At 36.8% G+C, this 16,014-nt stretch overlaps 1 protein-coding gene across 8 annotated transcripts in view; it reads right to left on the reverse strand.

Annotated features, from left to right (window-relative positions):
- The window catches only part of CLIP4 (CAP-Gly domain containing linker protein family member 4), an 81,556-nt gene that overhangs the window by 37,568 nt on the left and 27,974 nt on the right, over positions 1-16,014 (reverse strand). For 6 of the 8 annotated variants that reach the window (XM_045054736.1, XM_023251983.2, XM_045054735.1 and 3 more), the window contains 6 exons: positions 12,034-12,173; positions 11,142-11,235; positions 9,671-9,832; positions 7,784-7,902; positions 4,385-4,621; positions 118-253 (listed from right to left, as the gene is read on the reverse strand). In XM_045054736.1, coding sequence (XP_044910671.1) covers positions 118-253; positions 4,385-4,621; positions 7,784-7,902; positions 9,671-9,832; positions 11,142-11,235; positions 12,034-12,173 — 888 coding nt within the window. Of the gene's footprint in view, positions 1-117; positions 254-4,384; positions 4,622-7,783; positions 7,903-9,670; positions 9,833-11,141; positions 11,274-12,033; positions 12,174-16,014 lie in introns of those variants that run through there. The other 2 variants (XM_011281292.4, XM_045054737.1) reach the window with 2 other exon arrangements.

Below are 16,014 nucleotides of genomic sequence, written 5' to 3' on the forward strand. Positions count from 1 at the left end.
CAAGAACAGGGCAGCCCCTTCATTTACTACATAGGAAAGTTTTATTTAAAAACCATAAAAGAGTAAATCTGATTATCTTAAACGAATTCTCATTAACTTAGACCGTATCTCCCTTACCATATTTGGGGGCACATTTAAAGTACTGGATTTTCCCAACACTCCCATTGTTTTTTCCTTCTGGTTCATCCAACTCAATGCCAGCCCACTGCCCACTTGCAAATTCAGTTGTTCCACAAAATCTTAATGTTCCAACCTAAAGAAAACATAAATCAGAATACATTTTGAGGATTACTAGTAACTCTAAATGTGCTACTCTTGCAAACTTTATAGAAGTTTTTAAAAACTATTCTCTCAAAGTAGACTTCAGAACAGTAATATTACCAGGGACAAAAGGAAATATTATATAATTATAACAGTCAAGTCACCAAAAAGACACAAGAATCCTAAATCTGTATGCACCCAACAACCGATCTCGGAAAATCTCCAAATATTTGGAAATTAAACAATATACTCCCAAATAGCCCATGGTGAAAGAGAAAATCACAAGGGAATTTAAAAACACTTTGAATTGAGTGAAAATGATAACACGATACATGAAAATTTGTGGGATGCAACAAAAGCAGTGCTTAGAGGGAAATCCATAGCATTAAACACTGGTGTTAGAAAAGGCCTCAAATCAATGATCTAAACTTCCATTTTAAAAAACTAGAAAGTGAAGACACAAAGCAAGCCAAAGGAAAGAAACAATAAAGATAAGAAATTAAGAACAGAAAAATAATAAAGAATATCAATGAAACCAAAAGCCGGTTATCTGTAAGGATAAATAAGATTAATAAACTTCTAGCTAGAGACCAAGAGAAAAATAAGAGAGGACACAAACTGCAAACATCATGAATGAAAGCAGGACACTGTTACACTCCCTCAGTCATTTAAAGAATAGTAAGAAAGGGGGCGCCTGGGTGGCTCAGTCAAGCAGCCGACTTCAGCTCAGGTCATGATCTCCCGGGGTTCATGGGTTGGAATGCCACATCAGACTCTCTGCTGTCAGCACAGAGTCTGCTTTGGATCCTCTGTTCTCCTCTCCCTCTGTCCTTCCCCCACTGGTGTGCACACTCTCTTTCTCTCTCAAAAATAAATAAACATTAAAAAATAATAGTAAGAAAATACTATGAACAACCCTATACCTGTAAATTTAATGAATGAGATAAGATAAAATGTTCCAATTCCTTAAAAGATGCAAACTGTCAAAGCTCACACCTGAACTGAATTTATAGTTTAAAACCTTCCACAAAAACAAAACAAAACAAAACAAAAAAACCCTGCAGAACCTGATGGACTCACTGGTGAATTCTGCCCAAGAATTTAAGGAAAAAATAATCAATTCTACACAAACCTAGATAGAATATAAAAGTGGAAGGACTAATTCTCAACTCATTCCCAGCATTACCCTTGATACCAAAAGCAGACACAAGGATCCTCAACAAAACAAGAGCAAATCAAATCCAGCAATATATAGAATCCAGCAATATATGGAAAATCAAATCCAGTGTCATGACCAAGTAAGGTTTATCATAAGAAAGCAAGGTTAGTTCAACATTTGAGAATTAATAAATATAATTCATCATACCCACAAACTTCTAAATAGAAGAAACTTATTCTCTCAACAAATGCAGAAAAAGCCTTTGGCAAATTTCAACATCCTTTCATGATAATAATAATTTTTTTAAAAAACTTTCAGCAAACCAGGATTAGATGGGAACTTCCACAACTTAGTAAAAGATACTCACAAAATCTACAACTAACAATTATGGTACTTAATGCTGAGTGCTTAATGCTGAGTGCTTCCTCCTCCAGATGGGGAGCAGAACAATTGATCAGTTCTTACTACTTCTACTCATCGTTATACTGGAGGTCCTTGGCAATGAAACTAGGCAAGAAAAACAAATGAAAGGCATACAGATTGGAAAGAAAGAAAACTGTCTCTATTCACAGATAACATGATTGTTTCCACGGGATATCCCAAAGAATCCACAAACAAGGTCAAGAGAATTCATAAATTGAGCAAGGTTACAGGATATATGGTCCTATACAAAAATCAACTGTATTTCTATAAGAAATTTCGAATTCATAAATTGAGCAAGGTTACAGGATATATGGTCCATATACAAAAATCAACTGTATTTCTATAAGAACTTTCCAAAACACCACCATTTACAATAGCACCAAAGATCATGAAAAATTCAGGTATAAATGTAACAAGGTATATGCAGTATCTAAATGCTTAAAACTACAAAACTGATGAAATAAACCTATTAAATAGAGATATACTGTGCTTGTGTTTGAAAGACTCAGTATCTTTAAGACATTCATTCTCCTCAACTGATCTATGTCAACACAACTCTATTCAAAATCCCAGCAGGACTTTCTGTATGATTTTAAATCCATAAGCTGATTCTACAACGTACATGGAAAGACAAAGAAACTAAAAACAAAACAAAACTGAAGGCCTAACAACAAATGATTGCAAGACTTACTATAAAGCTACAGCACTTAAGACAGGGTAGTACTGAAGAAAGGATAATCATTGCACCGATGGAACAGAATAAAATCCAGAAAGACCCATACACATAAGGTCAATTGACAAAGGGGCAAGGGCAATTCGAGAGAGAAAGAACAGTCTTGTCAAAATATGGTGCTGGAACAGATAATCAAACGCAAAAAAAGAGAGAAAGCAACTCTATACCTAGCCCTCTGCACAAAAATTAACTCAAAATTAAATACAAACTAAATGTAAAACCTAAAACTATAAACTTCTAGGAGAAAGCATATGTGCTCTATCCTCTACTGTACTATGACATAGTGGAAAGTCTGTTAGCTATGCTAAACACACAATCCATATAAGGAAACGCTGATAAAATGGACTTCATCAAAATTTAAAACTTCTGCTCTTTGAGGGGCACCTGGGTGGCTCAGTTGGCTGAGTGTCCAACTCTTGATTCCAGCTCAGGTCATGATCTCATGGTTCAGTTCATGGAACGGAGCCCCACATCAGAGCCTGTCAGCTCCGAGCCTGCTTGGGATTCTCCCTCTCTCTCTGCTCCAACCCCCTCACTCTCTCTCTCTCTCTCTCTCTCTCTCTCTCTCTCTCTCTCTCTCAAAATAAATGAACGTTTAAAAAAACAAAAAAACTTCTGCTCCTTGAAAGACATCCCTAAGAGGATAAAAAGACAAGCAGCAAAGCAGCAAACTGAGAGAAAGAATAAAGGCAGCAGGATGGCCGTGAAGTGATCAAGTTAAACCAGCTGACTGGTACATGCACACTCATTATATGCTTCTACTTTTGTATAGCTTTAAATTATCCAAAATTAAAGGTAAAATAAAACAACAGAATACCTCTTCTAAACACCCATTCTCAAGCATAAGACAGGAAGACTAAGGAGGATGAATATTAATCCCAAGTTAAAAATAATAACAATAATAAAAGCTAACCAATGTCCCATGGATACATTCTCTTGGAAGTTGATAAATGTCCTTCTCAACATAATCATTTGTTTGTAGTTTACCTTCCTTTTTGAAACAATTTGCTCAGGAAATCCAACTTCCCGATTTTGGTGTTTTCTGAGGAACCCGCATCACCCTCCCCATAAGCCCACCCAAATATTTAGACATAACTGTGTTAGGAAATTCGATAGGCAAGCAGGGATGCCCTGTTCCATTCTTCATACCACGCTCCCCATTAACCCCAAAGCTAAAGAAAAAAAGAAAAAGAAAAAGGAACAGCCCTTCCTTATGAGGTATTAGAAAAGAGAGAATGGCAACAAGTAAGTGCTGAAAGGAAACAGGGGCTTTGGAGAAAAAGAGGCATCTAGAGCATCTTCAGTAGGCCAGGAGGGGAGGTCCTCTTTTCCACATACACTTTTATTATCAGGTTAAAAGAATACCCAAGATTTCTCTATTTATGGGATCTCAAGGCCAAACACCCATGAACGGCAAGGGTCTCCTTTGTTCCATTTGTGCCAGGTAGTCACAGTGGGAAAACCCACTGAAGACTGCAGGGGGCTGCAAGGAGATAGCTCTGGGCTCAGCAGTGTCTCAGCTCACGCCTCTGAATTCACGCAACAGTTCTTCCGTACTCCAGCCCTCCCATTCCAGCAAAGACATCTTCATCACTAAGTCCAAGTCGTTTATATTCTTAGATCATACTTCATAGTAAGCGTGCATCTAAGCTTCACAGCTTCCGTTAAGTATGCTTCTACTTACACAATGCACTTTTTAAAAAAAAAAAAACTCCCAACTCTGGCCACACTGTATATACCTTTGGCACCCAAGCCACAAACACTATGACCTGAGACACAGCTTTAGAGACCACAGTTACTTACTATACCTTCTGTCCTGCAATAACAACACGATCCCCCAACTTCAGACCGAGTGATGCAAGCATCGCCTTGCTAGTAACACGATCATAGCTTGGAAGCATGGGCTTTGAAATGTCGCATGACAGTGGCACCGCATCTAACAGCATCTGCTTGATTTCTTTAGCAGTTGCTGCGGCATCGGCCATTTCTAATGGCATTTCAACCGGGTCTGGAACAACATCAGCAGGGATCTGTCCTTTGTCGTTCTGCAAGTAGAAGAGAACAATTTCAATTCATATCTACTCCAAAGCTCTACACGGTCATACACAATTATTAAAAAAAAAAAAAAAGTTTTTAAAAATTTAAGTTAAACTCATTCCTCATATATTTATTCAGACAATTTACTGAACATCTACTACATGCCAGACACCATTCTAAATGCTACTGACGCCACAGTGAGGAGAAAAAAACCCTGCCCTCAAGAAGCACACCTTCTGGTGGGAGAGACAGACTACAAACAATCAAACGAGTCAAGGATATATTATCTTAAATGGTAAAAAGTGGCAGAGAGAGAAAAACAATTCAGGGAAAGGAGGTGGAGACCCGGAAAGCAGTGTCTATGCATGCACAGTGGTCAGGGAAGGATGCACCGCTAAGACGCACTGACGCCGAGGCCCGAGGAGTCAGGTGTGGGAGTACCATGCAGGGTAGCCGGTCGGGAAAGGCGGCCCAGGCTCGGGGAAGGGCAAATGCAGAGGTCATGAGTGGACAGCATGCCTGGCTGTGCAGGTTTGGAGACAGAAGTCACAGCACCGACTGGCTTCCCAACCCCAGATCCGAGATTCTGCCCACTATTCCTCAGCCGCCGCCTCGGCTCTGTGACCTGACCCATCCTGCCCACTCATGGAGTGACTCAGATTTCAGGAATAGAAACTATAGTTTCAACACTTCTAAATTTGGGCTATAATCAAGAAAACAGCTCTGGTCTCACTATAAAGGAGAGACTGCATCCTTGGATTTATCCTGCAACAAGATAAAATGGTCAGTTACGAGCCCACTAACATTTGCATGGTGTTTATATAACCAAATCCTATCATATAAATTGTCTCATTTGATTCTCACATCAAGAAAAAGCTTACGAATAAAACAGATAAAATATCCATGCCCATGGAGAGTTTATACTGTAGTAGGAGAGACAATAACCAACTAAACACACAGAGTATTACTACTGTTTCCACTTTGCCCATTAGGAAAATTCAGCGAGAAAAGATTAATGACTCACTCAAAGTCATTTACGTGATTCCTGGCAGAGGTGACATTTGAATCCATGTCTAGGACCTGCTAGACTCAGTCGAGAATTTCTCCTACTCAGGGCTATCCTTCCCTCAAACATGTATCTCTCTTCTGTGTTCCCTAACCAAAACACTTGGATTCGATAAACATGCTTCCAGACTGTAATCTTCTTCTAATAAGATGAATCAAGATTCTTTTGCTGAGAAACTTCTTTTCCTTGTCTTCTCTACTGATTATCTTCAAATGTTCCGTATGGGTGAAAATATGAGGCTTTTAGAACACACTTAGTTTGCAAGTGCCTCACATTTTTTGTTTTAAAATTCAAGTCAGTTTGGTCTTAAGTAAACATATGGTAGGAAGACTTGTTATCAAATTGCTGAGACGGTGATGGGTCTATTTTAATCCCAGATTTCAAAGAAAATATACAAAATATAATAAAGATGTGTATAACACAAATATGTACTCTTGATACAAAAGGGGGGGATATTTTAAAACCTCGTACTGATAAGCTGCAAACTATATTTACAATGACTATTTTACTTTAGATTTATAAGTCCTCACCTCTCTAGAGTAAGTCACACACTTAACATTAATTCCTAGAAAATGTGGCAACTAAAACTTGTTAAAAAATACTAAATAATAATAAAATAACAGTGATGATGTCATGCTAACATAAGAAAGCTTGCTCATGATTAATTATAGAAATCCATTTTCTTCTAAAATTGTGGTTATCACAGTATGAGCCAGGGACTACTGCTGACCCACATGCTGGCTGCTTTTTTTTTTAAGTATTAATCTTCAAAATACAATAATCTATTATTATTTCTGGCTTGAATTGGTAATCTACCTCAATGGCATGCCTCACTGCCTCTTACTAAATTCAAAATATTCTCTCCACTAATGAGGTCTTGTCAACAGTTGTACTAGGGAAAGCACACACACATCCCCCTCACATTCCAACCAAACTGCACAATCATCTCCTAGCCTTCGTGCACGCTACTCTCCTCTCTGCCTAAACCGCTCTTCGCACCTCCCTCCTCTAACCGTTACTTCTTAATGATGTTTAAGTGCTCAATGTCACCTTTGCCAGAAAGCCTTCCCAAGGCTTAGAGAGATACCCCTGGTACGTGACCCCATGGCACTCCGTGCCCACTCCCACATCATAACCCACTGAATGCAACACACTACAGTAAAATTACTTGTCCATCCTCCCCTCTGGACTATATTCTCTTTGGAGACAAAAACTTTTATTTATTGTTGTATTCTCCCAGTGCCCAATAAACAACAGGGAAGGAGGAAGGGAGAGTGGGGGGGGGGGGAAAGAAAGAGGGGAGAAGGGTTAATTAATCAAAGATGGGATTAAACAAAGTGTGGCAGAAAGAAGTAGGGAGAAGGGAAACAAGAAAGCGGGGAGGGCGAGAGGAAAAGGGAGAGGGGGAGAGGAAAAGGGGGGAGGGAAGAGACTTTTTCAAACACTGCCCACTCCTGTCCCTTCAAGGGAAGGCGCAGACCCCATTAAGAATCCCCACCAAAGCAAGTCACTGCTGTTGATACTAAGAAAAAGAACACTGAGAGCTGCTCTGTGAAGACAATAAAATAATCAAAGATTTGAAAATTATGAAATTCAATCCTGTGTGTTAACTTTGTAAATTAGTAACACAATTACCATGAAAAAATTAATTTTCCTTTAATTTTTAAACATTTACTCCACTCTTAAATGTGCATTTTTAAAAACTTTCTGGAATGTTTTTCCAAAAAAATTTGAAATATAATTTAATATAGAAATATAACTTTAACATATGCATTTTTGATAGCTAACTTTTTATAAATACATCGAAAAACTAAATGAAAGATACTGAAACTCAAAGATGCTAACACTTTAAGGTACATTTTACTTCACCGATGAAAGGAAATTCTGTAGAGCTTATCAATACAAGGGGACTGAAATTCACTGCTATGCCTTATAATTATTTGAGATAAAGTTGATCACCATTACTCTTTATACGCAGCACAAAAATCTAAATTCTTTCCTCATACAGATTCTATAACAACATCCAGATACAACTCTTTACTGGGAGATAACAGTAGACATTTTAACTCTTTTAATATTTTTCACTTTTAATTTAGTCTCTTACCCTAAATGCAGGATTTGCTCCATGTTCCAATAAGCATCTCACGGTACTTGCACACAAGTTATATGCAGCAATATGCAGAGCTGTTCCAAAATTAAAGTCACTGCAAGTGGCATCTACATCTGCAATGACACACCACACGTACATTAACTAAAAACTTAGATTTAGCTATTACAATATAAAAGGAGACAGGCTGAGTTTGTTTGCTTGTTTTGGTTGGGGGAAGAACATTAATAAGCCACTTAATGAGACTTAAACCAACCTGCTAGAAGCACTGTTTCACATATTTGTCACCTATGTGATCACATATGTAATCACCATTCACAAATATAATCTCCATGTTACAATCTGGTCAGCCAATTATTTTCTCAGTAAAATAAAATATCGTTACAACAAGAACTGATATTATCATAGACTTTCCAACTATCACAAACTAAACTATATTTAAAAGAAGTTAATGGTAATAATTCACATTTGTAAAAGTATCTGAACACAATCCCTCATTAACCTCTTGCATACGTGCCATGACAACTACAATGAGGTAGAAGGGTTTACGTCAGGAGCCAGTAAACAATGGCCCAGGGGCCAAGCACAACTCGTCATCTGTTTTTATAAATAAAGTTTTACTGGAACATGGCCACGTACATTTTTACATATTCTCTATGGCTAGACACCTGCCATAACTGCAGAATCAAGTAGTTCCAGTGATCCAGATTCCTACCTGGCCTTTTACATGGAAAGTAGTAGGTAAAATAATGCAGAATTTTCAAATCAGGAATAAGTTAAAGACTAATTAAACATGCAAATGTGTGCAAATCATATTAATTCAAAATACTTCATCAAACAAATGAATTTGGACTTCATAGTAGGAAAAAAGAATCTTGCAATTCTAAGGACATTTTAATAACCTTTCAATAAATCATCAAGATGCTATATTTAGACACAAGAAATCTTCCAGATTTGGAAATCCCATTTTGAATGTTTTTTGTAACACGGGTTTTAAATACTTGGTTCCACTCATCCTTCCTTAACCTAAACCGTACCAGCCCACGTGCCCTACCAACAACGGCAAACAACCAAGACATGCTCAGGACAGACCTTCCTGAGTTATTCAAGACACTGTACTACCAAAAGAGGCCCTTCTTCCCAACATCAATCAAAAATTGAAAGGTAAAAGTTAAAGATAAAATGGACGATTATACAAAGCAGGTTAGAAACAAACTTTCTGGGAAATTTAACTGTTGAACCTATAGAACAAGTCTTCTACAAATGGGGAGAACACTGTATCCCGCCCACCTTCAAGTATTACTACTGCACATGCTTTCATTTTTTTTCTCAAAAGAAAACCAACCCACTTGAGAGGACCAGAGAAAAAGTCAAAATACCAGGACTGTAATTTAGACACTCTGATGTTCAATTTTAGGGTATCACCATCAAGATAGGAGTGAGGGGGGAAAAAAACCCTTGAAATTGTGTCCTTTAGTGGAATCACAGAATTTCAGAACCGAATGCCATCTAAAATACTCTTTATGATTTCAATGCTTAGCTCTGAAAGCTTTATTGCTCTATTTCTGGCTACTCGAGAGAAAAGAATTATATAGCACATAGATTCAATTACACTTTATAAAATCCATGTTAAACTGGGGAATTTGCAGATATGAGAACACTATTTTGTACTTTTAATTTGTATCTCTTTGTACCAAGCCTTTTGTGAAATGACAGTAATTAACCTTCAATAAAGAAATATTAAACTATTCCTGAAAACACGTGGAATAAGAGGTCATATGGAACAAGATGGATTAGAAGTCAAAATCTCTTTGAATTTTAATTTTTATGCCACTAATAAAGTGTTCAACTAATAACATCTAATGGTGATCTTATAGTACTTGCCTTTTGGTTTAGATGTCTTCAAAATCACTTTTATAAGCTCAGGGACATCAAAATAAGCAGCATAATGCAAAGCATTCATATTTGTCCAACGACTCCGTAAACTAACATCTGCTCCCAGATCAATAAGTTGAGTTGCAAATTTTACAGCTGTATCAACATCACCTAAAGAAAGTTTTCTAAATTATTCTTCTTCAGTACAAACTGCAGTTCCAATAGATGGCTATCTACTACCTCATTTTAAAAGCCAAAGTAAATAGCATACCAAATATATACATACACCTCAAAAATTTCACTTACAAGGAATTTATTCTAAGAAAATAATCACACTCAGAGATATGGATAAACACTTAGCCATAAAGATGTTCATCACAGCACTTTTTATCACGAATAAATTTCTGAAACTAAACTACTTTACAAATAAATAATAAATTTTATTCTAAAATAAAGTTCTAAAAGCACAATAATAAGAAACTGGTTAAATAAATCATAAGTCATCCACATAATGGAATATTTATACAAAGCCATTAAAAACAATGTACTAGGGGTGCCTGGGTGGCACAGTTGGTTAGGTGTCTGACTCTTGATCTCCACTCAGGCCATGATCTCAGGGTCGTAAGTTCAACCCCCACATTGGGCTCTGTGCTGGGTGTGAAGTCTACTTTAAAAAAAAAAAAAAAAGGCAATGCACTAGATTAGTCCTACTCAGTATGCTCTGTGGACCACTAGCAGTCCCAAACTGAAATTTCTCTGTCCTTTTGATAACCCTTTTCTTTTTCCCTATACAATCATTTCTTCAGAATATATTAATCAAAATTTCATGCATTATGAAACACAAGTGGGCTTGTATTTTATATCTTTATTTCATTTTTCTATCATAATTTCATTTTTACTTTATTTTACAAAAAGAATCAGTCCATGATGGATTGTAGAAAAAAAAGGCCTTAATCAACAGCTTAAGAAGTCTATATCAGACTATTGAAACAGGGACAGAGACTCACAATATATAGTTAAGTAATAGAGGCAGGTTTTATACAATGGTAAAAGCACAGAACACCAATCTGGGAAAAATGTGCATACATGTTATGTATATAGAAATACCCCTCGGACAGGCCTAAAGGCTGGGGTCTGTAGGGACTGGATACTTGGAAAACAACTTGGGTTGTCTAACCTTGCTGTAAACTCTCAGGAAGGTTCTAGGGTGTTACCGGTTACTCTCACCTAGTGAGCATGCAGCAATGAAGCCTGCTCGGATGTACCAGCCTGGGATGTACCAGGAGACTACAAAGCCCCCTGAGAAAAGGGAGGGAAGGGGACAAGGTTTTGGGGAAGACCCCACTGAATGCTTGCCTATTCAGGGGATATTGTTATCATCAGCTGGGTACCTTCCCAGGGACTGTGGATGGCATAAACACAGCTTATACAAACACAAATACAGATGTCTTAAGCCACTAGTAGTTTGCCACACACTTACCAATACCATGAGCTCCAGATTTGCAAGTATAATGTAAAAGTGTCATATCTGTCAATCCATCTCTGTCATTCACATTGCAACCTCTCTTAAGAATCTGAGGAAACCGAGGATGATATCATGATAACATGGCCACTGAAAACGGATTTCAAACCCATGCTGAGAACGAGGTTAGACCATCTTATCGGAATTCGTTCTCAATAAAATGAGTATTGAGAACGGGCTTCTCTCAAGGATAAACTTTAAATCTACATCCAATAACAATGATGAAAACTGAACTTGTCAGCAGACTGAAGGAAATTCCTAAAGACGATTCCAGGGTAACCTGGCATTCCAGATACGTACTTTACTTAACCTCTCAAAAGATCAGCAAAATTTTCTTTCTAACGGGCTTAATGGCATTTGAAAATATATATATATAACCTTTCTCTCCTTACAACATGACAATGTGCAGGTCAAGGAACCCAGTAACTCTTGCTTCCCTCCTTCAAAAAATCAAATGTTTTTAAAAACTATACTCAAGCCTAGATCTTTACCAAACCACCCATAAGTATGGATAACACATGTCGGTAATCAAATCTCCTCATAGAGTGTATTTTTTAAAGTTAACAAAATTAATTTGTACAAAGAAAGGAAATATGGAAAATGCCTGCTGCCATCAAGAGTCTATAACGTCAGAGCTCCAGGTGTCAGCAAATGAGGAGCATGAGGGAACAACGGAAAAAATGTACAACTGCTCTGAGCAAAGCCTGGAGATACAAGAACAAACATCAGAATGTTTCAAAGGTCTCCCATGTATCACCACCTTTCCGTTCAGACGGCAGGGTTCAAAGGGGAGCACCTATACAATTAACAATCCCAATGATGCCAAATGTAAAATGTAGGAATTCCTTACCTCATTTCCAATAATGTCAATGTTCTGCTGGACCTGAGGAACCCACTGTCTTAAAATGGCAAATAATTCTGATACAGAAGTTTTAGGATCAAAGAGAATTTCCTGGCATGATGTATCATTAGGATCAAAGAAAGAAAACTCTGTTTGAAATTAAAAAAAAAAAAGGTATAAATTAAACTTATTAAAAGTTACAAATATATTGAAAATAATAAACAATAAGACCAGTGCTCAAATGATACAAATATTTTTAGATCCTAGCAAAAGTTTACCTTAAGCAATTTTCAAAACCAAAGTCAAGAAAGCCAAAAAAGTATGAAGCATTCCTGAACAGCTGTGAGAACGAGATTTCTGTGCTCATACCACATTTTTTTTTTACAGATGAAACAAAAATGTGAGTGCAACCCATCTCAAACGCTGAATTTTCCAACAACTACTTCTAAGGCACAGAAACTTTGTCAAATTTTATCAATATTTTCAGCTCTTACAACATAAATATATCATGAACAGTAGATTCACATCAACCACTCATAAAAGGGGGAAAATACCAAAATATCAACTAGTCTGTAATTTTAAATATTCTTTTTACTTCCTGATTTGCCCAATTTTCCATAAGAAATAGGCATTGCATTACTTCTTACGCACTGGAAACGCACAAGGAGAACTGCCATGCCAACCAATTAGGCAACAGTCTCTGGCAACGCAGAAATGAAACCTTAGGACAGAGTGACTGGCTTATTTTGGAATGTGTATTAGTAAAAACGTGGAATATTAGCAAAATTGAACATGACCTAAATATCTCTTAAAACTTTTCTAAGAATCACAGACAACTTTGGTCATCCTCTGGCTAGAGAATAAAAGAGAATGGAAGAAAATCAGATTCTATGATCTTGAAGAATCTTAAAAAAAAAAAAAAAATGGATAGGGAATCTAAAAAACCAGAAGCATCTAAAGAAGGAAAGCATTAGCGAACCAACATTTGCCGAGTGCTTACAATTTACCAAACACTACACAAGTCCTCACAAACACCTTACCTAGGAGGGATTATTGTTCTCATTTTGCAGATAAAGAAACCAGAGCTCAGACTAAATCATACTCAAAGTCACACAGCTAGTGAGTGGCAAATCTGGAGTGGAAAACCAGTTCTATATCCAAAGTCTATCTTCCTTCCTCTACTATACTGTCTCCCGAAAAGAATTCACTATTGAAGTCAGCTTCTAACAGCATACATGAGTAGCAGGATTCATATTTATGTTCTTTATGTTTTTAAATATTTTCCAAAATTACACTTATGTACACATAATTCATACTTTTAGAATCAGGATAACTAAAAGGTGAGTATAAAAGCACACAACCAAGGATGTGTATAAAAGGGGAGCCACAGTCCATTAGAAGAGAATCAGAAAGACTAAAACTAGAATAAGATACTATCCAAAATCTCAGACAACAGAATGGTCCTCTAGGTTCAGAAGGGAAGACACAGAAAAGAACTGCTATCCAACATGGAGAAGCACCTTGCATGGTTTCTTAAACATAGATTTTGGCATGTTTCTTATAAACAGCAGTTGACTAGATTGGGGAGGGGGGTGTCTAATTGATTTATCTATTCAATAAATATTTATGGATGAACCCCTTTCCTAGGCATTGGGCATTTCTAGTAGAGAGATTTCTAAATATATACCTAAAGAGACTCTTCTGCATGTGTCTGCAGGAGACAGATTCAAGAATTCTTACTGTAGCATTTATTATAATGGCAAAACATTTGGGCTGAAACATCTCTCCATAAAGGAATGGATTGGAGTGGCCTATTCTTTTGCTTTTTTACAACTAAATAAATGAATTAAGATATCTAAGTCATTAACTGATAAGCATAGGTCTCAAAAAAAACATACTGATCAATAAGCTACATAATAATATGCAGTATCTATCATTTACATAAAATTACAAATACACAAAACAGTACTACACATTGTTTACGGATGCTCATATGTATAGTAAGTATACAATAATACGGTTTGGAATCATCACACTAAATTTAAGATAGTGGTTACCTCTGGAGAGTAAGGGGAATAGGACCAAAGGAAAACAAGGAGTTTCAACTTCAAGATTTTCTTGTAACTAAAAAACAAGAGCTAAAGGAAAAATGACAAAATATAATATCTATTCTTTCTGATGGTAGATATGTTTGACTTACATGTTTGCTATTATTCTATTTTGTGCATTTTTATATTCCCATTTTATATTCCTATTTTTAAAAAATGAAAAGCAACGGGAAAAGAATCCCACAAATAATATCAATTAAGGTAACAAACATACCAATGCATGTGTGAAGCTTATTTATAGAAAGTTGGAAGAGGAGAGGGATTTAAATGGAAAAGACATATTACATTGCTGAACTAAAAAATAAAATATTTAAAACTGTCAATTTTACCAAAAACAATTATTTAAAATAATTTCAATTCTAATCATCATCTCACCAAGACTTATTGTAAGAGGAGATACAAAATGACTCTACTGTTCATCTGTTGGCAGAGCTTCTCAAACATCAGTATAGATAGGAATCACCTAGGGATCTTGTTACTATGTAGATTCTGATCCGTAAATCTCAAGTGGGGCCTGGGATTGCCTAACAGGCTCCCAATGATGCCAATGCTACAAGACTAAAGACCACACTTTGAGTAGCAAAATCTAGAAAGTAAATGTAAGATAAATAAACAAGAACATCTGAACTAAAAAGAATAATGACCTGAGTAGCAAGAGGGAGCAGTACCCCAATAAATAATAAAGCATATAACAATGCTTCAGTAATTATACACTGAGGTGATGGCAAATAGCAGGTATCATTTAAATAGTACTTAATAGGTGCCAGGGACTGTTCTATGCACTTTATAAATATTACCTAATTTAATCCTCATAATGACCATATGAGGTAGGCACTATTATTGTTCTCATTTTATCAAAGGGGAATTAGAACAAAGAAGGGGCAGTTAAAAATAAGTAATTTGCCTAAGAATACACAACTGATAAGTGGTTGAGTCAGGATTAAAGCCAGACTGTTTTGTGATCTTAACCTCTATGCTACACTGCATAGTAACAAATCTAACTGAATCCAAAGTTTGAGCCCATACAGAGAAAAAAAAAAAAAAAAAAAAAAAGCTTTAATCTAAAGAAAGGTGGAGGGGTGTCCCGTTTACCCACTTAATGTCAACATGGAGTAATGGGGACCAGATTTACCCTTCCATCTGAAACAACAAAAAAAAACAAGGAAATAGATAAAACGCAGTTTTCAAGGGCACTGGACATCAAGGCAATGAAAGACAGTGACTCCTAAGAGACAGATATAAATAAGGTGAGTCTTACGATTGTCCCAGGTTTCTGCACTACAGTGCAGAGAGAGGGAAACCAAGAGAAGGCCAGAAGACTCCCTATGTTGAGGAGACAGCGCTGAGAACCCAAGGAAATCAAGGAAGCTAGAGATCACAGGGAAGAGTATCAGTGGAGAGAGAACCCCAAAGACTTATGGAGGGTCCTCTTGAGTACTTAACATACATTTACAAGTAAAACCCAAAGTAAGAGAAAGAACCATCTAAAAGGATTAAAAGGATCAGAGCCCAGTGCTTATAAAAGGCCTAAAATAGTGCCTATTTCTACCAAAAAGACTAGGGAAAAAATTCACAGGGCACTAGGTAGAGTACTGAATAGTGAGAAATAATTAGCCTGAGATTAGCATTGCTCCAGAAGTACCTAACAAATCAAAAAACCAGACCTGAAATGGCCAAACTATTTCCAAGTAACTTAACTGCATCCCAGAACAAACTTCAAGAATATTTATAGGAATAGAAAAAACACAGCACTGAACAGGTAAATTCACAATGACTGTCATTCAATCAAAGATTGCCGGGCATGCAAAGAAAGGAGAAAACAGGACCCATAATCAGGGATAACCAACTGAAAAAGACCTAGAGGGGGCGCCTGGGTGGCTCA

The sequence above is a fragment of the Felis catus genome, chromosome A3, assembly GCF_018350175.1.
Source record: "Felis catus isolate Fca126 chromosome A3, F.catus_Fca126_mat1.0, whole genome shotgun sequence".
Lineage (NCBI taxonomy): Eukaryota > Metazoa > Chordata > Mammalia > Carnivora > Felidae > Felis > Felis catus.